This window comes from Castor canadensis, chromosome 2 (genome assembly GCF_047511655.1).
Source record: "Castor canadensis chromosome 2, mCasCan1.hap1v2, whole genome shotgun sequence".
In the NCBI taxonomy this organism is placed as follows: Eukaryota; Metazoa; Chordata; class Mammalia; order Rodentia; family Castoridae; genus Castor; species Castor canadensis.
In genome coordinates, this window is record NC_133387.1 from 159,804,527 (window position 1) to 159,829,171 (window position 24,645).

The 24,645-nt window shown below is 42.9% G+C and overlaps 1 protein-coding gene across 1 annotated transcript in view; it reads left to right on the forward strand.

Annotated features, from left to right (window-relative positions):
* The first annotated feature begins 16,262 nt into the window (after positions 1-16,262).
* Map2k1 (mitogen-activated protein kinase kinase 1) overlaps positions 16,263-24,645 on the forward strand; it is a 67,747-nt gene continuing 59,364 nt past the window's right edge. Inside the window, exon 1 of the mRNA XM_074066267.1 lies at positions 16,263-16,770. Coding sequence (XP_073922368.1) covers positions 16,691-16,770 — 80 coding nt within the window. The 5' untranslated portion in view covers positions 16,263-16,690. The remainder of the gene's footprint in view (positions 16,771-24,645) is intronic.

Genomic DNA, 24,645 nt, shown 5'->3' on the forward strand with positions numbered 1-24,645 from the left:
ACATAAGTGTTATCTATCATTACCCATATAAATTTTAGAATACTTGGCCCTTTTAGAAAATGTAGATTTTGTTGAGTAATTGTAGACTGGTGTGAATAAATTACCACAGTTGTAATATTGTCAAAGACTAATTCCTTGCCTGCTTAGCAAGAGTGAGGCCCTGAGTTCAAATCCCAGTGCTGCCAAAAAAAGACTAATTCCTTTTTTACATATGTGAAGAATGTATTTTCCTTCTTATTAACATATTTATTAGCATATTAGTTGTACTGGGCAGTAAGAGTACTTTTTTTTCTTTTATTCATATGTGCATACAATGTTTGGGTCGTTTCTCCCCCCTCCCTTACCCCTTGCCCCCTCCCTCTCCCCCCCATCCCCTCACTACCAGGCAGAAACTATTTTGCCCTTATTTCTAATTTTGTTGAAGAGAGAGTATAAGCAATAATAGGAAGGACCAAGTGTTTTTGCTAGTTGAGATAAGGATAGCTATACGGGGAGTTGACTTGCATTGCTTTCCTGTGCATGTGTGTTACCTTCTAAATTAATTCTTCTCAAACTAACCTTTTCTCTACTTTGTGGTTCACTTCTATTGGCCTCTGTCACTTTAACGTATCTGCGTTAATTTCTCTGCATTGAGGGCAACAAATGCTTTCTAGTTTTTTGGGTGTCTTACCTATCCTCATACCTCCCTTGTGTGCTCTCGCTTTTATCATGTGATCAAAGTCCAATCCCCTTGTTGTGTTTGCCCTTGATCTAATGTCCACATATGAGGGAGAACATACGATTTTTGGTCTTTTGGCCCAGGCTAACCTCACTCAGAATTATGTTCTCCAGTTCATACATTTACTTGCGAATGATAACATTTCATTCTTCTTCATGGCTGCATAAAATTCCATTGTGTACAAATAGCATATTTTCTTAATCCATTCGTCAGTAGTGGGGCATCTTGGCTGTTTCCATAACTTGGCTATTGTGAATAGTGCTGCAATAAATATGGGTATGCAGGTGCCTCTGGAGTAACCTGTGTCACATTCTTTTGAGTATATCCCCAAGAGTGGTATTGCTGGATCATATGGTAGATCTATGTTTAGATTTTTAAGAAGCCTCCAAATTTTTTTCCAGAGTGGTTGTACTAGTTTGCATTCCCACCAGCAGTGTGGTTCCTTCCCCCCCCCCGGCCCCCCCCCCCCCCCCCGCATCATCGCCAACACCTGTTGTTAGTGGTGTCAAGAGTACATTTTCTTTAGCAATTTCACCAGAGGTACAAAAGATAGTTTCCTTATAATTTAAATTTTAATGTTTTAAAAGTTAAGAATGTTAAAGAAAAAAATAAAGATTATTAATAAACCAAAAATTACATACACAGTGTAAAGCTCTTCTGGCAAGCAGGAAATCAAGTCTATCGCAAATGTAGATAGGTTCTCAGAGATGAGGTTTGAAAGAGAAATGTGTTAAACCTTTTCAAATCAACAGACTGTGCACTATCTGTATCCCATATTTAAAAGCAAAGCCTTGCTAGGTGGCTCATACCTGTAATCCTAGCTACTCAAGAGGTAGAGATCAGAAGGATCCATAGTTCTAAGACAGCCCAGGCAAATAGTTCATTAGACCCTATCTCGAAACAGCCCATCACAAAAAAAGTCTGGTGGAGTGGTTCAAGGTGTAGGCCCTGAGTTCAAACCCCACTACTGCCTAAAAAGGGGCTGGTAGGATGGCTCAAGTGGTAGAGTGCCTGCCTATCAATTGTGAGGCCCTGAGTTCAAACCCCAGTACCACCCAAAAAAAAAAAAAAAAAAAAAGCAAAGCCTCTGGGTCTTCATTGACTGGTGTTATTTGGGTAAGTGCTTGGGCTAGCTGGAGACAGTGGTCTTCTGTGTACTTGAGAACTCCATCTCAAGGTCATTGCATCTACTTGCCCCTGCCTTCTGCATAACACACCCAGTTCTATTGCAGGAGCAAAAGCAATGAAGGTGGGCAGGTCAAGGTTTATGAGTTACGGTCAGATCAGCTGCAAATAACAGGAAAAAAATAAGCAAAAATAACGATAAACAAGATAGAAGTTTGTCTCTCAAGGACAAGAGGTCTGGAGGTAGTAAATACACAGTTGGCATAGTGCCCCATGGTGTTAGTCATCTACCATTTCCTTCTTTTCCTCGTAAGCATTCCATTCTAATGTTCCTCTCAGTGTCCCAGACAGCTTTCAGAGCTCCAGCCACTGTGATTAACAGGAGGAAGTGTTTTCGTAACACTTCCCAGAAGTTGCACATGATTTTGATTACCTCTCTTCATCCAGAATATAATCACAAGGTGACACCTAGCTACAAGAGAGGATGACTTTATTCTTATTGACCATATGCCCAGGAGACATTCAGGGTTTCTACAACTATGGGAGAAGAGGTGAAAAGACACTAGGCAGATTGTAATATGTAGCAGATGGCCACATATTACAATATAGAAAAAAAATATTAATTTTGCAAATTTGCAATTTGGAGTGTTCCCAAAAATATGAAAACTAGTTCATAATTTTGCATTCAAATGTTTTAAAGAGTTTTCTTACCAGGTAAGGGAGCTGGGGAGCTGTGCCTTAAAGCATTTTCACAGCAAGGAACAAGCTTTAAAGATTCAAAGTTTGCCTAGTGCTGGTGGCACTAAGATTCCATGCCTGGAATCCTAGCTACTTGGGAGGCTGAGACCCAGAGGATCACGGTTCAAGGCCAGCTGAGGCAAATAGTTCAGGAGACCCCCATCTCTGAAAATAACCACAGCAAAAAGGAACTGAAGGTGTGGCTCCAGAGGTAGAGTACCTGCTTTGGAAGCACAAAACCTTGAGTTCAAACTCCAGTCTCACCAAAAAAAAAAAAAAAAAAAAAATTCAAAGTTAAAGAGGTGCTATTGAAAATAGAGAAGAAAGCTTCTCTCATGGTATTTGACCAAAGTTTCTTAAAAACTTCCAAAGAAAAAGATCAATAAATTGAACATCAGAATTAAAAACTGTTAGGGTGTGTGTGTGGTGTGTGTGTGTGACTTGGATTGGGGTTGAACCCAGGGCTTTGAGCATACTAAGCAAACACTCATCCACTGAGCTACATCCCCAACCCTTGGACTTTTTTTTTTTTTTTTTTGTATTATTGGGGTTTGAACCCAGGGCTTCATGCTTGCTAGGCAAGCGCTCTATGGCTTGAGCCACAGTTCCAGCCACCCTTGGACTTTTGAGACAGGATTTTGCTATGTAACCCAGGTTGGCTTTGAGTTTGTAATCCTGATGCCTCAGCCTCTCAAATGCTGGGATTACATATGTGCACCACCACACCCAGCAAGAGTGAGATTATTTTAACTGATGCATTGAATCTCAACATGGAGATACAATACAAATTCCCTATTTTTGGACATTAATTTTTTTGAAGCTAAGATAATTTATTTTAGCACAAGAGAAGTTGGAAGGAGGTCAGAAATTGTCTATAATCTTGCCACTAGAAAATACCTGTTGATGTTTTTGAAGAAAATGAAATAAAGTGTATATAGCTGGATAGAAAAGTCAAGCAGCACAAAAAGATATACAAAATGAAAAGTGAAATATTTTCTTCCCACTCAGCAAATTTTTCTGTCTAAATGCAATCACTGTTAACAAATTCTTACAGTTTCTCCCAAGAGGGAACAAAACACCTCGATTTGTGTTTATATTTTGCTTGTATGAGTAATAATGAAATAAATATAAAAAATTTATGTTGTACATAAATCTTTGCACATCTCTGATCATTTCCTAAAATAAATTCTTAAATTTGAAGTGTATGCATTTCATGGAAATGATACAAAATAAAAAAAAAAACAACAAAAAAAGCTTAGGGGGTAGTGCTTAAACTGCTTTTGCTGACAAGATGCCCCACTACTGACGAATGGATTAAGAAAATGTGGTATTTATACACAATGGAATTTTATGCAGCCATGAAGAAGAACGAAATGTTATCATTTGCTGGTAAATGGATGGAATTGGAGAACATCATTCTGAGTGAGGTTAGCCTGGCCCAAAAGACCAAAAATTGTATGTTCTCCTTCATATGTGGACATTAGATCAAGGGCAAACACAACAAGGGTATTGGACTTTGATCACATGATAAAGCAAAAGCACACAAGGGAGGGGTGAGGATAGGTAAGACACCTAAAAAACTAGCTAGCATTTGTTGCCCTTAACGCAGAGAAACTAAAGCAGATACTTTAAAAGCAACTGAGGCCAATAGGAAAAGGGGACCAGGAACTAGAGAAAAGGTTAGATCAAGAAAGGTTAGATCAAGAAGAATTAACCTAGAAGGTAACACACACGCACAGGAAATGTGAGTCAACTCCCTGTATAGCTATCCTTATCTCAACTAGCAAAAACCCTTGTTCCTTCCTATTATTGCTTATACTCTCTCTTCAACAAAATTAGAGATAAGGGCAAAATAGTTTCTGCCGGGTATTGAGGGGGTGGGGGAAAAGGGAGTGGGGGGAAGGGGAGAGAAATGACCCAAACATTGCAAATATGAATTAAAAAAAGAAACTGCTTTTGCTGAAAAGCACAGACTCCTTACTTGGGCCTATCAATCATAAAATCAGGAGAAAAGCTTGACATCCCTGATGCACTTTTACAACTGCCTTTGTCTGGGCCATTCACCTTGTAGTCACCTTGGAATCAAGGAAAGATGGGACTTATTGATGACGTGTTTACAAGAGGAATAGAGGAAACTGCCCCAGAAAAAGGGAATATCAGAGTCTTCCCAGGCCAAGCTATGACAACTTCTACGGAAACCCTCCCAAAGTAAGGACTGAGGGACCAGGCCATTACTGTAACTGGGACAGTGTAACTATGCGTACCTTTTGCCCCCTACCCTAATTCTTTGTCTATTTGAAGCTAAAGCTCTCCAGAGCAGAGCAAAGACTAGTAAGCTCTGCCTAACTGGGCATTAGTGATTCTAGGTATTTTAGTTTGGGCCATTGAAATTTTCTCTTGAAAGTTTCTGTGTTTGTGAGATGGTTAAAAGTACAATTGTACTATGTACAGTGAGTGCAAACCAAGTGAAACTGGTTTAAAAAATGTAAAAGATTATGATGAAATTTAAAATAGAAACAACAGGTAGTGCAAAAATTATAGATTGTATGTGTGTTTAAAGTGATTTGTTTTAGGCTGGGCAATGGTGGCTCTGCTTGTAATCCTAGCTACTCAGGAGCAGAGATCAGGAGGATAGCAGTCCAAAGCCAGCCTGGGCAAATAGTTCAGAGACTCTGTCTCGAAAACACCCATCACAGAAAGGGCTGGCCAAGTGGCTCAAGGTGAAGGCCCTGAATTGAAGACCCAGTACTGAAAAGAAAAGCTCAAGCTCGCGTGTGTACCTGAAGACGGCTGAAGAAGGGCTGAAGTGCTTACTCTGCCTCTTCCCATGGCACGTCCTGGGCCTGTAATAAATCTCCTTTCTCTGCCTTCACTGGGTCTCTTTATTTGGCCCTTAGGGAGAGTGGGCAGCCCTGGCATGTTTGGCCTGGGGTCCAAAGGTCTGGATTTAGAGGTGAATGTGGCACGTGATGAGCATACCGCAGGCCTTAAGTTCAGTCCCAGCGCTGCCCGAAAACAAAGAAGCAAACCCAGAACTCACCTTGTCAGCTAAGGCTACACGGCATCTAAGTTTGCTGGTTTCAATAAGTTTGCTGGTTTCAATAAGTCTTACTGAGGTTGACTCTGTTGAGTTCATGCCAAATATGTCTTGATACCAGTTGAAATTGAAGGTATTAAAATTTGAGAAAGGATTGTAGGTAAAGGAAAAATAAGGATATTATTATTATTATGGTATTACCAAGATCTTTAATGTCACAGCCAGGGCTGGTAGAGTGGCTCAAGCAGTAGAGCACCTGCCTAGCAAGTGTGAGGCTCTGAGTTCAAACCCCTTTGCCACCAGGAAAAAAAAAAGGCACATCCAAACAAATATACCTGATGACTATTACACAAAATTAGTTTTACCTATCTACTATTTGGCAAGGTACCAGAGACTTTCTTATTTTGAAATAGGGTCTTGCTACAATGCCCAGGCTGGTCTCAAACTCCTGTACTCAGCAATCCTCCCGCCTCAGCCTCCTGAATGGTAGAACTATAGACATGTGCCACCATACCCAGCTGAAAGATCGTTGGCCTCGGAGTCAGATGTCCCTGTTCTACCCCCAGCTAGCTGTGTGACCTTGGAGGGCACCACTGAACCTTGAGGCTGAAAGGTCTCTTTTATAAAGGGGCTGGTCAGACACCATGACCTGTGTAATCCAGCACTAAAATCCTAACATGAACTCAGTCCCCTGACTCAAAGGCCCATATCAGATGCTAGTCTAGGATGCCATGCCAAAGGTCTATCTGCTTAGAGAAAGTATAGACAGTATCTAGGATAAACAGCCCTACTGTTCAGCAGGGATCTAGTGACACAACAAGGTCATGTTATAATAAGTATACTTCAGATGTTTGGGGCTGCACAATTGCAGTAATCTGGTACACTGTACTGAACAGATAGCTTGTTCCTTGGGATCATTTAAAACTACAAACTGCTGGGCACAGTGGCTCACGCCTGTAATCCTAGCTACTCGGGAGGCAGAGATCAGGAGGATGGTGGTTCAAAGCCAGGCCAGGCAAATAGTTCATGAGACCCCATTTCGAAAATACCCAATACAAAAAAGGGCTGGTTGAGTGGCCCTGAGTTCAAACCCAAGTACCATAAAAAAAAAAAAAAAAAAAGACTTACTTATCTGGGAATCCCAGACTGTGATTCCAAAGTCAGTCAACTCTTCCTTCTCTTTAGCTGTCCTCCAGGAAGCTGGTATGCCCCAAGTATATCTGCTACCCAATGGTAAAAGAAAAGTACCATAGCACCCCTCTTCCAAGCCAGGGCAAGGTTCCCACCTCACTCCCCTCCAAAAAAAACGTACAGGATCTGACAGCCTGTCTGGTATAAGCTGTATCCTTAGTCAGCAACTGAAGTCATCATCCACCTCACTGTGGCATATTTTCCTTTAAATGAAGGGCAAGTGAATATCAAAAGTGGCTCCCAAAATAACCCTGTGGTTTCATTGCAGTCGGAATGTCTGACATGAGGAACCCAGGAAGCGGATGCAGCCTTCTGTGGGGAGGTGATGGTGGTGTTACCCTTCACACTTGACTCTTCACTCAGTCACTCAATGGGAGCAGCTGCTGGACTCACAGGAGTTTAAAACTCCAGGCAAGGGACTACATTGCTCAGCTATTTGTTTAAAAATGTAAAAATTAGCTCCACCTGAATAGAAATGAATTATAGGCAAAGGGAGTTAACAATAGTCAAAACATTTGATAAAGAGCAAGAACTCTCTCATGACTAGAGTGTAGGAAAATGTGGTATGAAAGCAAAAAACAGCTGGGCACCAGGGCTCATGCCCAGATACTTGTGAGGCAGAGATTGGGAGGACTGTGGTTCCAGACCAGCCAGGACATAAAGTTAATGAGACCCCATCTCAATCAACAAGCCAGATGTAGTGGTTCACAACTGTAATCCCAGCTATGTGGAAGCATAGGTAGGAGAATAGTGGTTTGAGATTGTCCCAAGGCAAAACCATCAGACTCTACCTGAAAAACAACTAAAGCAAAAAGAGCTGGGTTTGTGGCTCAAGTGGTAGAGCACCTGCCTAGCAAGCAGGCCCTGGGTTCAAACTCCAGTAACCAGCAGAAAACCACCAAAAATGGGAGGGGGAGTTCTTCATATTAAATAATTTCTGTTTGTAATCAGAAATTTCTTATTTTGAATATCCCAACTGAATTTTTTCCTAATAAAATAAAAGGTCTAAATTAATAAACAAATACGGACTTGCCTCTAAAATAAAGCTAGCAATTTTCTGTGGGGAGGCAGTGGGACTGGGTTTTGAACTCAGGCTTTGCCCTTGCAAAGCAGGTCCCCATCACTTGAATTTCACCACAAGCCCATTTGTTTTGGTTAGTTTGAAGATGGTTTCCTGAACTATTTGCCTGGGCTGGCCTCCAACCAAGATCCTCCTGATCTCAGCCTCCCAAATAGCTAGGATTACAAGTATAAACCACCAGTGCCTGACTTGAATTTTGTATAAAAGAAAAAAATAGGAGCTGGCTGTTGGTGGCTCACGCCTGTAATCCTAGTTACTCAAAAGGCAGAGGTCAGGAGGATGGTGGTTTGAAGCCAGCCCAGGCAGATGGTTCAGAAGACCCTAACTTGAAAATACTCCACACAAAACAGGGCAGATGGAGTAGCCCAAATGGAGAGTGTCTACCTAGCAAGCATGAGGCCCTGGGTTCAAACCCCAAAGCCGTATTACTTTCTTTGTTGTGTCTAGCTTCTTCTACCCAATAGGCTTTTGGTAAGTCTTCATACTGTTGCCTGGAGTTGTAGTCTTTTACATTGCTATAGAGTACCCTTGTGTGCATGTCCACAACTGACCATTTACCTCAATGGGCTGCTCCCCCAATTACATTACAATGATGGCGCTATGAACATGCTTGAACACGTGTTTGGAGAGCATATATAGTGACTTCTATAACTCCTTGCCTAGGAGTAGCTGGATCATAGGGTTAGTGTAATTTTAGCCTTCGCAGATACTATTCTTACTACTTGGGCAAATCTGTTCTCCCACCCTCGGTGGATGGCAGTTCTAGTTGGTCCACATCCTTATTGACATTTTTTTTTTTTTTTTTTTTTGAGATTCTGGGATTCAAATCAGGGCCTCAGGCATGCCAGGCCAGCACTGAGCCACGCCCCAGTGGCCTGCACTGAGCCACACCCTAGCGCAGAAGTTATTTAATGGAGGCTGATGCATCATTTCTTCCTCTATGATTTATTTGTGTTTTTGTGTCTTTAAGGAAATCTTTGCATAGCACAATGTCTTGAAGAGATTCTCCAGCATCCTCTAAACGTTTAGTTTGGTTCCGTAACACATTTAGAATTGATGTGTGTATGGTGTGGCGTGGTATCTAGACATTTTTCCCATGTGTATATTCATTCAACTCATCACCACTTATTTACAAGAGAATCTCTGCCTCCACCACACTGCATTGTCATCTTTGTCATCAGTCATGTGATCAAATACATAAGAGTTTATTTTCCGACTCTCTACTCCATTGGTCTCTCTTTGTGCCGGGGCCATACGGTTACAATATTCCATTTTTATATTTATCTTGACATCTGGTGGTGTAAATCCTCCAGCTTTCTTCTTCAGACTGTCTTGGCTAGTTTTCTAGTTCTAAATTCAAGTTATCTCCTGCATTTCCGTGTTGATATGATTGTGTGGGGTTGTTTTTTTTTTTCTGGTGTCCTAGGGTTTTTTGGTGTCCTCATGCTTGTTAGGCAGGTGCTCTACCACTTGAGCCACTCCACCAGCCCTATTTTCAAGACAGGATCTCTATTTCTCCCTGCTGGCCTCGAATCATGATCCTCCTTATCTCTGCCTCCTGAGTAACTAGAATGGAACCCAGGGCCTCAGGCATCCTAGGCATGTGCTATACCACTGAGTTACTCCCCTAGCCCTTTATTACTTTTTTCTGTAAACTATAGATAAATATATATATATATATTTATATACATATATATATTCATGTGCTTCGCTTAGTTTTCTCTTCTTCTTCTTTCCCTTTCTCCCTTTCTCTCTCTCTTTCTCCCTCCCCCTTTCTCCCTCTCTTGTTTTTTTTTCTTTTTTTTTGTGGGACTGGGGTTTGAACTTCCTACTTGCAAAGCAGGGACCCTACTACTTGAGCCACACCTCCAGTCCCTTTTGCTCTGGTTATTTTGGAGATTCGGATCTGTCAAAATATTTGTCTGAGCTGTTTTCCAACCACAGTCCTCCATGTCTCAGACTCCCAAGTAGCTAGAATTACAGCCATGAGCTCCTGGCGCCCAGCTTGCCCAGTTTTCTGTTAAGTAGATTTGATTTGTGAGAGAGTTGGTGTGTGTGTGTGTGTGTGTGGTGTGGTGGTACTGGGGTTTGAAGTCAGGGACTTGTGCTTGCTAGGCAGTCACTCTGCCACTTGAGCCATGCCCCTAGCCCACCAAAGCTCTTTTTATATTAAAGAAACTAGACTTTTGTTGTATCACAAACATTGTAAACATTTATTTTATTTATTTTTAAACATTTCTTTTCTTTTTTTTTGGTGGGTCTGAGGTTTAGACTCAGGACTTAGTGCTTACAAAGTAGGCACTCTACCACTTGAGCTACACCGCTAGTCCATTTTGCTCTGGTTATTTTGGAGTGTGTGTGGGGGTCTCATGAACTATTTTGCCCAGACTGGCCTCAAATTTAGATCCTCCCAATCTAAGCCTCATTAAGTAGCTAGGATTACAGGCATGAGCCACCAGCCACCTGGGTCTGGCTCAGTTTGTCATTTTTTTTTTTGCAGCTCTGGGGTTTTGAACGCAGGGCCTCCTGCTTGCTAGGCAGGCACTCTTACCACTTGAGCCACTCCAATAGCACTCAGTTTGTCATTTTTGTATAAGGCATTTTTTTTTCATTCTGGAAAGATTTTAAATGTTTGTGAGGTTAATTTTATCAATCTTTCCTTTATGCTTTTGGGGGTTTGTATCTTGCTTAGAATAACTTTCCCCATTCCAAAAATTTAAAACCATTTCCTCATGATCTTTTCCAAGCAGGTCTTTGAGCCAAGATCCCCCATTATCTTTTCCAGTAGGGAAAGGGAGGGGAGCAGAGGGGACGGGAGGGGATGGGAGGGGACGGGAAGGGAGAGGGGGCTGAGAACATGGCTTAAGTGGTAGACCTCCTGTCCAGCAAGCTCAAGGCCCTGAGTTCAGACCCTCGTTAACACACACAAACACACACACACTCACACTCACACACACACACACACAAACAAAGCAAAAAAAAAAATAGAAGCACCATAAGATTTAGCTATACCACTCCTGGGTATATACCCAAAGGAATCAAGTCAGCATGTAATAGCAATCCTGCACACCCCTCCTTATAGAAGCACTGTTCTCACTAGCTAAAATATTATATGGCCTTGGTGTCCATCAACTGCTGACTGGATGAGCAAAATGTGATATATATGCACAGTGGAATGTTACTCAGACACAAAGAACTGAAGATGATCATATTAAGTAAAATAAGCCAGACTGAGAAAGGCAAATATTGTATATTTTCTGTCACGTGCAGTACCTTTTTTTTTTTGGCAGTAGAGAGATTTGAACTCAGGGCCTTGGAATTTCTAGGCGGGCACTCCTCCACTTGAGATACCTCCAGCAAACCATTTGTTTGAGGGGAGGGGATGGTACTAGGGCTTGAACTTTGGGCCTTGACACTTTCTAGGCAGGTGTTCTACCATTTGAGCTATGCTCCCAGCTCATTTGGAATGAGATTAAAGAAAAAAGACACGAAAGTAGAAGAGGGACTGTTTGGGAAGAGAAAGGGGACCAGGGAGAAGAAGGATGGGGGACAAGAAAGGATAATGGGTGTGTGTGAATATGATCAAAGTATGTTATATGCTTGTATAAAAATGTCACAATGAAACCTATTATTTTGTACAATTAATGTACTAATAAAGTGTTAATTCTTACTGGTTGAAATTTCCAGAGGAAAGTTTTTTCTTGCCCAATATTGTATCATATGGGTGTGTCATATATGATGTTGTCATTTCTCTTCTGTTGTATATTTACGTAGTCTCAGATTTTAGCTATTTAAATAATACCATGTCGATCATTCTTTTACATGATTTTGTAACTCTCTTACAAAACATTGATGGAAGTGGGATTACTGAGTGAAATTGTGTGAATCCCAGCAGATAATATTTACATGATGAAAATCCTCCTCAATACCCCTTATTTAGCTCCTGTGCATTAAACATTATTCTTTCATAATTTCATTTAATGCAACAATCTGGAGTAGTAAGTGGTATAATTCTCATTTTTTTTTATTATTCATATGTGCATACAAGGCTTGGGTCATTTCTCCCCCCTATAATTCTCATTTTACAGATAAATTAACTGAGGTCTAGAGAAGTTATGTAATCACTGCAAGGGAGATCTGGAATTAATCCCAGGTCCTACTCTTTTCGCTTTAATTTTCTTCCCTTCCCTTCTCTTTTTTTCTTTTCTCTCTCTCTCCCTCTCTCCCTTCCTTCTGTGCTGATATTAAACTCAGGTCCTCAAGCTTGCTAGGCAAGTTCTCTACCCCTGAGTTATATGCGTCCCCAGCCCTCAAATTTGTTTGGTTTTTTTTGTTTGATTTGGGACCTTAGGTACAGAGGTTTGAGTTCAATGTAGTCCTCAGTTCAGGAGACATTTTGGTCACTGGTATTTCTTGGATCCTCATATTTTTGTGCTCTAACTACACTGCATACATATGGGATGAACTATATAAATATTTGAATATTGCCAATATTCAAACTTTTTTGACCTACAAACACAGCAACCTCATATGGCTGAACTTTACACTTATGTTCCAAGTGTGTTTCCCACTGTGGTCACTAGTTCATACACATGTGTGTGTGAGTCTTACTGTCATCTGTACCGTCAGCATTTACAGTCGTCCGCACTCAGGAAAAGTTGACAGAAGTGATGAATCATTGCCCATCTGGAAAGGAAGTGAGGAAAACAAACTCTCCTACAGACTTGTAGGAGAGTTTCCTTCCCTCCCTCGCTCCCTCCCTTCAGAGACAGGATCTTATTATAGCTCCCAGGCTGACCTAAAACTGGCAATTCTCCTGCCTCAGTCTCCTGAGTGCTGGGATTGTAAGTGTGAACCACCATGTCTGGCCTAGGGCAGTTCTTGCTCTGGACCCTTTCCTAGGCCATGAAGAGGTTTTTAGGGACACTATTCAATTTAAACTGACTCTCAGCAGCACTCTAGGATCATATTTCAGGTTTGGAAGGAATGTCAACATTTTTCACAGGGTGAAAGTTTTTTTTGTCTTGTGGGACTGGGGTTTGAACTCAGGGCTTTGTACTTGCTAAGGAGGTGCTCTACAATTTGGGCCAGATCTCCTGTCCATTTTTCTCTGGTGATTGTGGGGATGGGTCTTGAGAACTATTTGCCTGAGTTGGCCTCGAACCATAATCTTCTGGATCTCAGTTTCCCAAGTAAGTGAGCCAGATTACAGATGTGAGCCACTGGTACCTTGCTTCATTGTTTTTTATTTGCACTAGTAAATACATATCAGAATTTACATAGCCTGTCTTTCTAATATATTTTTGAAAGGTTAGAATAAAAATTTTAATGTTTATCATTTTACCCTGATATTAAAAGTTATAAATGTTTAATACACGCACATACACACGTTTATCTCTACTTCTTTATGGTAAAAACTATGGGGCTGAAGGAGGAAATGGGGAAATGCTGGTCCAAGGTACAAAGTAACAAAGTAACAGATACAGATATGTAGGACGAACAAGTCTAGAGGCCCTTTTTTTTTTTTTTTTTGGCAGGGTCTCCATATGTAGCCTAGGGTGGCCTTGAACTTGACACCCTATGCTTCTACCTCCTGAATGCTGGGATTACAATGGTGGCCCACCAGGCCTGGCTCAGTCTAGAGAGCTAAAGTACAATATGAGGACAAAATGAATACAATTTTATTGTATTGGGGATTTTTGCTAAATAAGTAGATTTCAGCCACTCCACCACACAGACACACACAGACACACACACAAGATGACTATATGTGAAACGGCATGTTAATTTGCTTCATTATCATAACCATTTACTATTTGTATGTATCTGATAGCATGTTGTAAACCTCAAATGCACACAAGATTTACTTTTTAAAAAGCTGTGCGTTCACACTGATACCAATTTTCCCACAGTGGGAAACCTGGCTTTGTCATGCTTGGTATATGTAGCTGTTTGGTGGGCTAGTCATCTTGTTGGTAACCAGTCTCCCCTCCAAGCTGCCAGTCCTATCCCACTATGCTGTCTTGTTCTCCTTTCTTGGGCTCTAGGACTAGAAGACCCCACGTAGGGATGCCTCCCTAGAAGCAAGCCTTCTTCACCTTGAGAGGGTTTTCTTTGTTTGTTTGGTTTTGGTTGTACTAGGGTTTGAACTCAGAGCCTTGCATTTGCCAGGCAGGTGTTCTACCATTTAAGCCATGTCTCCAGCCCTTTTTGTTTTAGTTTTTTTCTTTTTCTTTTTTCTTCCATTTCTTTTTGGATGTACTGGGGTTTGAACTCTAGACTTTGCTTTTGTTAGGCAGGCGCTCTACCACCTGAGTCACACCCCTAGCTTGCTCTAGTTATTTTTGAGATAGGGTCTCCAGTTTATACCCTGACCAGCATGGATCTTTTTTTTTTTTATTTATAAACTATTTTTATTTTATATGAATACAAACATGAGTTCTTTATGCCAAGATTTGGGCTACACCCCTTAGCAATGCTGGCCTTGGCCTTTACAGAGTGAGAAGATGGGAAACCCATTGGTTCACAAATTTTCTCTTTACTTACATACTTATTTAATAGTTTCATTCCTTTTCATTAGATTGTTGGTCTATTTTTAAAATGTCATTTCTGCTCCTAATTGTAAAGGTTTACATGTGTCCATTTCAAAGATATGGAAACATAAAAATCATAAAGAGAATAAACATAACAAATAACAAGCACTCTCAACATATTGGTATAGTATTTTATCAAAATCTAATATATTCCTGAGTTCTAGTACAAATTTCTTTCACCTAAGTGCAATAAAATAAAATGAAATGAAATAAAGTCTTTTTGCTCCCCACATCAAGAGAAGAATTTGGATATAGCTTTAATGTGCCAGCATGGATCCTAATCCTCCTCCTTGCACTTCCAAAGCAGCTGGGATGACAGGCATGCATTGCCACACTTGGGCTTGTTTATTGAGATGGAGGTCTCACTAACTTTTTATCAGAGGTCCTGGGCCTCTGATCCTCTCCATCTCAGCCTCCTGAATAGCTAGGATTATCAGTGTGAGCCACCAACGGCCTCACCCTCTCAGTTTTCTATAGATAACACCTGGCTCAGGACCACCAGGTGTAAATACTTTGTTCTGCATACCTAAAATCTTTAAGACTGAATATTTTTAGAAGGAAAAGAGAGAGACCGAACGTGTATTTTTGGAATAGGATATCATTTGTGTCTTATTTCTGAGACCGAGTCTGTGTTGCCAGGCTCATATGAACTACCTATTTTATTACAGTAAGCTCTTTATTTACATCTTATTTCTTCAATTAAGTCTCACAGAACTGGAATTACTGAATGAAAGAGGGCTTATCTATTTAAGTGCTGGGGATTCAATCCAGGGCCTAATGCATGTTACGCATACTCTTCCACTGATTCCCGATCTCTGAAAAAGTATTTAAAAAAATTTTTTTTTGGTGGAACTGGGTTTTGAACTCAGGGCTTTTTGGACTTCAAAGCAGGCTCTCTACGACTTGAACCACACCTCTAGTCCATTTGGTTCTGTTGGCCTTTTTTTTTTTTTTGGCGGTACGGGGCTTGATTCAGGGCGTCACGCTTGCTACACAGGTGCTCTGTCACTTGAGTCTCTCCACCAGCCCTGCTCCGTAATTTTGGAGTGGGATTTGAGACCTGTTTGTTGGGGCTGGCCTTGAACAATGATCCTCCTGATTTCAGCTTCACAAGTAGCTAGGATTATAGACGTGAGCTACCGGTGCCTGGCTGAAAGAGGGTTTTTATGGCTTTTTTTTTTTTTTTTAAAGATGGGAGATTGGTTACATGAATCAAATAACCTAGACATATCATCAATCTCTTCTCAAAGGTTGCACCAATTTACAGTCTCATCAGCACTGAGTACACCCTCATCGCTAGTATTATACGACAGAAATTATGCGGGTTTGGCAAGTTTTCTGTTCCTCTATGCTCCCTCTCCTCTGGATGGGGGAAGGGGTCCTTTCCCTCATGGATTTTGAAGTTCCATTTCTGTCAATAGAGGAGAAGGCCACGTGGCACCTGGCAGAGAGGCACCTTGCCTCAGGAACCAGAACACAAGACCTTTTCTAGGCAGCGCGAGGCCCTAAATTCACACACTAGTACCAAAAAGATAAAAACCTCCTATTCCAGTAGTTCCACCAAAGTGCCTCCTGACAGCAGAGGGCGCCGCGGAGCCCGCGCTGGGCCCCGCCCCAGATCGGCGGGCCGCGCCCCCGTGACGTATTTCCGCGTCATCTGCCGCCGAGCTTTGCTCCCATTGGCTGCCGGCGGGCAATGGGGGCGGAGCCGAGTGGGCGAGAGGAGAGCGCCGCAGCCCGGCGGGGGCGAGGCTTCCCTGTTCCCCACCCCTCCCCCGCCCTCCGGTCCCTCCCACAGACGGCTGCGGACAGCTGTTGTGCGCGCGGCGGCGGCGGCCGCACTTTCCCGGGCTGGGATTGGAGCTGGGCTGTAGTGCGTCCGCGGCGGGGCCATCCGAGAGACTGATTGCGGGAAAGAGGGAGGAAATCCCGAGCGCGCGCAGCCTGCTCCGTCCCGCTCAGCTCCGCGCCGGCGGAGTAGCCCTTTGGCTCCTCGCGCGCCGAGCGGCGGGCGAATAGGGCAGGGGTCCTCCGAGATCGCCGCTGGCCCTAGTCGCTGACGCACGGTGCGGGGCGCGCCCCCCAAAGGCAGCCCCAGGGCTCGCGGCCCCGACTTGGTCCCGCGCGGCGGACGCGGGGCAGCGCCGAGGGAGGAAGCGAGAAGGGCCGCCCTCCCCTCTGAGTTGGAAGCTCCTTCCCGGTGCAAAATGCCCAAAAAGAAGCCAACGCCCATCCAGCTGAACCCGGCCCCAGACGGCTCCGCGGTTAACGGGACCAGCTCGGCGGAGTAAGTCTGGGAGGGCGGCGAGCGCGCTGGGAGGCCACACAGGGCGCGCGGGCCGCGCAAGGCTTGTCGCGTACTGCCCGAGCTGGCAGGGGCGAGGACTCCGGCCGGCGGGCCGCCCGGATACCCGTGACTAAGCACTCGTGTGCTCCTGACTCGCGGGCCGGGCAGTGCGCCGCGGGTCCCGGCATCCCCCCTTTCCCGACCCTTTAGTCCTGGCCGCTGACCAGTCTCCTCCCAAGGTACTGGAAGCTAGTGCCACTCCCTCCCAACCCCCAGCTGTTTCTAAATGTGATCCTTTGGGATTCCGGCCTGATCGGGACGCGGAGCCAAGTGTCTCGGGAAGAATTAAGGTCGCATCTGGGTCTTAGAGACACACTTAGGGTTCGAAGTGTGGAGTGGGACCGGAGAGCCACATTCTCCCCGTCGTGCCTGACACCTGTGGGGCCTTGCAGCGGGTCGGCCGCCTGGCCAGCGGGGGCGTGTGTACACAGACTTCCCGCCTGCTTTTCCCTTGCTGACTTTGGGGACTCCCTGTCCTTGGCCTTCTTCCTAGGAACTGTCTTGTTGGAAGGGAAGTGGCTTTCCTCTTCTTCATTTGACCACGCATTCATTCATTCAACAAACCATCTCCTCACCCGCTACTCCCCTGGCTTTCCTTACTTTTCACTGAGCTTTAGGCTTACCGGAGAAGTGAGCATCACAACCAGGAAACCACATGCAAGGTGCTCCATATTGCAGCTGCAGTGTTGCACACAAAACAGCACTTTATGTCATAAGGCGATTTTGTGGAGACTTCTGAGCTTCCACAAATCTTTTGGTCCCCCGCAAGAGCCAAGACAGAGAGAGAGAGAGAGAGAGAGAGAGAGGGAGAGAGAGAGAGAGAGAGATTGAGAAGGGAGAGAGGCAGGCTTGAACCTCCTGTCTTAGTTCTGTAATCATCTTTCTTCTCCCTAATTTTGTTTTTCTTTTGGCGGTATTAGGATTTGAACTAGGGTCTCAACTCAGGGTCTCATGCTTGCTAAGTAGGCCCTCTATTCTTGAACCACTGCACCAGCCCTGTTTTGTGTTGGGTATTATCCAAATAGGGTCTCCCCAACTATTTCCCTGGGCTGGCTTTGAACCGCCATTCTCCTCATCTCTGTCTCCGAATTAGCTCAGATTACAGGCATGAGCTACCGGCCCTTCTCCCTAGATTTTAATAGTTTAGGACCTGTTGGCTTGATGACTGTCCATCCCTGTGACAATCACAAAGTGGGTAGTGGACTTGTGTGAGTTCATACAGGGTCCTCAGACCTCCCAATAACCTCTTCTTTAGGTCCCCCACAATAATATAGTGGCCGCTTTGCATGCTAATGACTTATACACATCAATGGGTGGCATGTGAAGATTTGTTTAGTTTCAGTGCACAGTATTTTACTCTCTTTAAACAGACAGCAAGCCCTCTAGGGCAAAAATTCTTCAGTAATCCTGTTTTCAGGACAAGTTGTGTTTTTTTTTTTTTTTTTTTTTTTTTTTTTGTGGTGGTGGGGTTTGAACCCAGGGGCTACACCTTGAGCCACTCCTCCAGCTCTTTTTTGTGATGAGTTTTTTATTTCAAGATTGGGTTTCCCGAACTGTTTCCCTGGGCTGGCTTCAAACCACCATCCTCCTGATTTCCGCCTTCTGAGTAGCTGGATTACAACAGGTGTGGGCCATGGGTGCGTGGTTCAGAATGAGTTTTGATCACTGGATTCTGGCTGAATGTTGGGGCCTTATCATTGTTTGCCTTTGGAGAATACTGAATCGAAGTACCTGTTGGTATTGTGTTGTTAATTGTGACACCATCAAGGGGGAAGAGTTTTTTTTTTTTTTTGCAGTAGTGGGATTTGAACTCAGGACCTTCACCTTGAGTTACTCCACCAGCCCTATATTTGTGAAGACTTTTTTGAGATAGGGTCTCTTGAACTGTTTGCCCGAGCTGGCATTGAACTGAGATCCTTCTGATTTTGCATCCTGAGTAGCTAGGATTACAGGTGTGAGCCACTGGCGCCTGGCAGGGGGAGGAGTTTTATTAAAAAAAAATAGTACAAGGAGTATAAGAAACTATCTCGAAGTTGCTGGCAGAAAAATTGGGGTGGGACTGGGAGGCTTTATATAGTGGTTAAGAAGTTGAGCTCTGAAGTAGGCCTGGGTTTGAAGACTGGCTCTGTTGGTTGGGATTTTGTGAGCTAGGACAAATTTCTTAGTCTCTCTGAAGCTAAGGTTTATTTTTTCATCTGCAAAAATGCACAAATAATTGAATAACTACTTAGGATAGTTGTGATGATTAAATGAGCTGATGCAGAGTGAACCTTCCAAAGATGTCAGCTGCTGGTGTCTTAGTTACTGGAGAAGTGTTGAAAAGGCCAATGGGCACTGGAACGTGGTTTTCCTTTCCTGGTGATGGATGTGTGTGTTAAGGTGCTAGCTTCCCTAGCTTAGTTTTGTGTGCCATCTGCATCTACTTCCATGACTCATTACTGTGTTACAATAGGAGGCCTCTTTGTGTAGACTGCTGGAGACAGACAAGGGACTGTTCCTGTGTTTCCTAGCACTGATGAAGGAGCTCTGTACACATCTTCATCTTTTACCTCTGATGAGGTTTCTGAAGCAAAGCTTCCCCTAGGTTGGGCTGCCAGCAGCAAGAACTCCATTGTGCTCATGATTTCTGGAATTAGACCATGGCACAATTTTAAACATCAGACAATGTGACCTAAAGAAGAAGAAAAATCACTGACAGGGAAGTCATGGTACCAAGTTGTCAAGTTTGCTTTCTCTGCTCCTTGAGTTTGCTGCTAACAGCACTTACCCCAGAGATGAATCTGGGTAATATGGGACCTGAAGTTTATGCAAGTTTTGAGGAGTCCTCAAAGAAAAAGAATGTAGAAATATCTTTGTTTTGTCAATTTTGCAAAAAATATGTGATCATATTGCTGGGATCCTTAGTATTGTCATGAAATAAATTGAATATAAGGTTGTATCATTGATCTGCTTAAAATTTTTCTGGTTCCAATTGGAGTTAAAATTTCAACTCTTTATGTTGGGCTATGAGATGCTGAGTGAACTGCCTGCCTGCTCCCCCCTCTCACCCCCAGCTTCTCTAACCACATTTCCTGCTGCTCCTTTCTTCTGCCACACTGACCCTCTTTCACTTCCTCCCTGGTATAGTCTGCATACCCTTCTGGCCTTTGCACATGCAGTGTGCAGGCCTTTGCCTGCTTTTCTTAGCTAGGAAGGAAGCAATTGCCACCTCTCTGCTTTCTTGCCATTTCCTCAGAGATGCTCACAGACTATCTAATTTAAAGTAGATTCCTCCTGTATCACCTCATTGTTGAAATTTTTTATTCTTTGTAGTACTAGAGTTTGCTAGGCAAGTGCTCTACAATTTGAGCTATGCCCCCAGCCCTTTTGGCTTTTTATTTTTTTCTGGGAGTTTTTGCCAGGCGCTGCCCTCATCTAGCTATAGCCTCCAGAGTAGCTGGGACCACAGACAGGTGCCACCATGCCTAACTTACTTGTTAAGATGGGATCTCACTAACTTTTTGCTGGAACTGGCTTCAAACTGCTATATTCCTTATCTTCGCCTCCAAAGCAGTTGGGGTTACAGGCATGAGCCACTGAGCCTGGCATCACCTGATCTTTTAATCAGACGTAATTAAAACTGTAGATCATAAACTTTAAGCATAAGACTGTCTTTTATTGGTTCACTACTCTGTATTGTACCTGGTACATAATAGGTAAACAGATGTTTGTTGAATGAATCACTGAGTGAATGAAATTTCTAATTTCATTCACATAGTAATTTAATAAACCTTTTAATACTTTTGAATTTTTTTTCATTTATTCCCATTTTGTTTCCTTTGCTTTCACACAGACCCACTTACCCACCCCATAGTGGCTTTGTAATTCCATCTGTTTGTTAGGTTGCATTCTCTATATACTTACATGTAGCTTTATGTCACACCAATTTGGTATGTTTGGTTTACCCTTGGGAAGTAGATGGTATTCTATATGTTTCTGTACTTATGGCACTAAATGCTACAAATCAGTATAAAACAGGATAACTAGGTTATATTGAGGAAACAACCACAAAACCTCAGTAGTTTGACACACTTTGAGGTCAGTATGAGGCTTTGTAGATGGGAGTCCTTCTGGGACCCAGCTTGATGAACTCATCTCTGAAATGTGCTTACACACACATTGTTTTTTTTTTTTTTGTGAACTGAAGTTTGAACTCAGGGCTTCATGCTTGCAAAGCAGGTGCTCTACTGCTTGAGCCACACCTCCAATTCAAAGAGACTCTTCTGAAGTACATTTAGGTTCTTAAAGTTTTTGCCCAGATGTGACTCATGGTGCTTTTGGTCCCATTTCATTGGCCAAAGGAAATCATGTGATCACACTAACCTTCCAAGTGGGCAGGGGCCTTCCTGGAAGGAAGAGAACCAGGTGTATTTGAACCATCCAAAACTTTTATCAGTCTTCCTCCCTCCTTCCCTTTCTTTCTTGTACTGGGGTTTGTACTCTGGGCTGCACACTTTCTATGCAGGTACTGTACCACTTGAACGAACCTCCATCCCTCTATTCATGATTCTATTTGTGTACTACCTAGGTCTGTATTTCTCATTTGCAGAGCAGGCATGTGTGGGCACACTTTTTCCTCATTTATTCTTCTAGAATTAGACATCTTTGTTTCCAGCCATTTGCTGCCTCAAACAGTGCTGTTGTACCCATCTTGTACCTGTCTCCTTTTGGATCCTCTTGAGAGTTCCCCTGTAGAAGGTGCTCAGAACTGGGATGGCTGGATACCTTGCTTTCCCTACCAAGATGAGGCACTGTTTATTTTTATTTTTTGGGTGCTGAGTACTGAACCCAGGGCCTTTGCATGCGAAGCAGGGGCTCTCCACTGCACCCTCAGCCTGAGGCATGTTCTTAATCTCTTTCTTTGAAACAATACTCCTGCTCTCCATGAGTTTTGAGTAGAAATCCATATAGTGAGGCAGGGTACCTCCCAAGACCTTACTTTTTCTTTGATTTTAGGTAAGTCTTTTATACTTTCCTGATTCTTAATTTCCTGCCTGTAAAGTGGGGATGCTAATGGCCTACAAGGTGTTTTGTTTTCCGCTACTGTCCCCTTTACTCTGCACTTCAGCAGTGTCCTCTGTGCTGTAGATTGGACATATTCCTTTGTCTCCTCCTCACAGAAGCCACCCTAATATAACATTCCCTGTCATTCTCTACCCCTTGATTTTGCCTTATTTTTCTTGGTAGCACTGACAGCTACCTCCATGTTGCACAGCATATTTGTACACACACACACACCCATAAAATGTAAGCTTTGTAGTGGTCAGGGCTTTGCTTTGTTGCCTGCTCTGTGTGTAGGAAAGTATCTGGTAGGTACTCAGTAGATAACTGCTGATGAAGTGTTTGGACAGTCTTTACCTGGAGGGAGAACTGTGAAGATAAAACAAGATAAGGTGTATGTGCTTTGAAGGCTACATGGTGTTGAGTAAACTTAGGAGGGTTCCTTGCTTGGCTCTGGTAGAATCTGTGATTTTAGATTTTGGACCATTTCTGTGTAACCTTGAAACACACTTGATTATTGAATTCAGAGCATGGGCAGTTCTGCCTGGTTTGTAAGGATTACATATCTGTTAGAGCATGAAGGCCCTCATGGAAGGGGACAGAATCGTTAAGACATGTTTGCTTATTATGTAGTGCTGGGGGTTGAACCTAGAGCCTTGCACATGCTAGGCAAGTACTCTACATCTGCAGTCCTTGACTTTCTTTTTTGAGACAGGGTCTAGCTAAGGTAGCCCAGGCTGCCCTCAAATCTCCTGTTTCTGCTTCTCAACTGCTATGATTACAAGTTTGTGCCACCACAGTGGCCAAAACAGGTTTATATTCTTTTGGGAGGTCTCTAATGGCCTCCCAAAAGATGTGCACCATGATAACTAGGAGCTTGGAGTAATTTTATATTGATTTTCTGGTTTTGAACTTGGGTGCTCTTACTGGCTTGTTGAGACAACCACAAATACAGGTGCTATCTTTTAGAACAACTTCGGGGAGAAGTAAGGCCTGGGTCATTTGGGAAGAATGTCTCTGCTGTTGTAGCAAATACAAGAGTGGCAAACATTCACAAAGATGGTGGCCTGGGGCTCTTGTTTTGCTATATCCAATTTGATTTTCCTCTTCTTCCCACTCTATCTGCTGTGGTCCACACTGCGTGATCCCTTTACTGTACTCACCTTGCTTTCAACATACTGCATCTTAACCTCTGTCTGATTTGTTCATGTTTCTTTTATCTGGAACACCCTCCTTTACTGCATGATTTTTTGTTGTTGTTTTTCTTATTTTTGCAGTACTTGGGTTTGAACTCAGGCCTCACACTTGCTGGGCAGGTGCTCTGTCACTTGACCCATGCCCCCAGCCTTTTTTGCTTTAATTATTTTTGGGATGGGGGTTGAGTTTTTGCCTGAGGCTGGTATTGAACCACCATCTTCCTATCTGTGGCCACCAGCGTAGTTTTTCTTATTTTAATTTGTCATGCTGAGGATCGAACCCAGAGCCTTATGTTCTACCACTGAGCTAGACTCCCAGCCCAATGGTTTTTTTGTTTGTTTGTTTGTTTGTTTGCTTTTTTGGTAGTGCTAGTATTCAAACCCAGGACCTTTCATATGCTAATAAGTACCTGCTGTACACTGACCTATATTCCTAGCTCTCCTGTCAATTTTATTTTTTGTTTTATATTTGCCATCATACTTTGGCTTCAGTGAGGGCCAGGACTATGACTGTCTTGTGGATCGATATTTCCCTAGCGTCTGCACAAGGCCTGTAGTAAATGGATGCTGTCCATCTTCCAAGACCCAAGACCCATTTTAAAGCTTATCTCGTGGGTGTAACCCTTTCTTCCTTCCCTTTCTCTCTTTCACTGTCATGCCTTAGTGTGTTCTATAGGCTGGCCTCAAAATCCTGGGCTCAAGGGATCCTCCTGCTTCAGCCTCTTGAGTAGCTGAGACTACAGGTATATCCCACCACATCTGGTTCTATTCTTTCCATTCTTCTGTATGTTTACAAAAATTCCAAATAAAACTAAATACCCAGAGAACAAAATTCATTCCAAGTCTTCAACCTTTAAATGTCAACTCATATTTGCTCTTTCCCCTTCCTACCTCCCTTTGGTAAATATAATTATATTTATGACATTAAATGCAGTCCCATATTTTAATGAAGCACGTTTTAGTATTTACTACATTACTATATAATTTCTTATTGACCGAATGTACCTTATGTATCTTTTTACCTTACTTATTAGGGAGTGTACGTGTTTGGACCCTGAGTCTATATTACTGCTGATGCAGCCTGTTCTTGTAGATTTGAGAAAAACAAGCCTGGGGTGGCAGCACATTTCTGTGTCCCAGCTACTCAGGAGACCAAGTCTGGATGATCACTTGAGCTCAGGAGTTCAGGACCAACTTGGGTGACATAGTAAGATTCTGTCTGGAAGAAAAAAATAAGGAAAAAAATCAAATAATGTTTAAGCACAGCTACCACCAATAAAAACTCTTGCCACCTTTTTTCTGTATGAATGGTAGTCATTTCTACCACATCTACATGAGGTCCAAGAGAAGCAGTGGTGAATCTTTCTGACATTTTGAGAAACTGAACTAAGTAATGATCCACAAATTAGAAAGAAGGTGAAGCAGGCCTGAGGAGAAAGCTTAAGGTCCCAGTTTTGTTTCTATTGTTCCTCTTTTCTTCAGAAACTGCCAATTTTGAAAAATCATCCTGGTCTCTTACTGCCATTTGATTTGTGTTTTTACCTCATGTCTTGTGTCCTGGTTTTGTTGCCCAAATTGC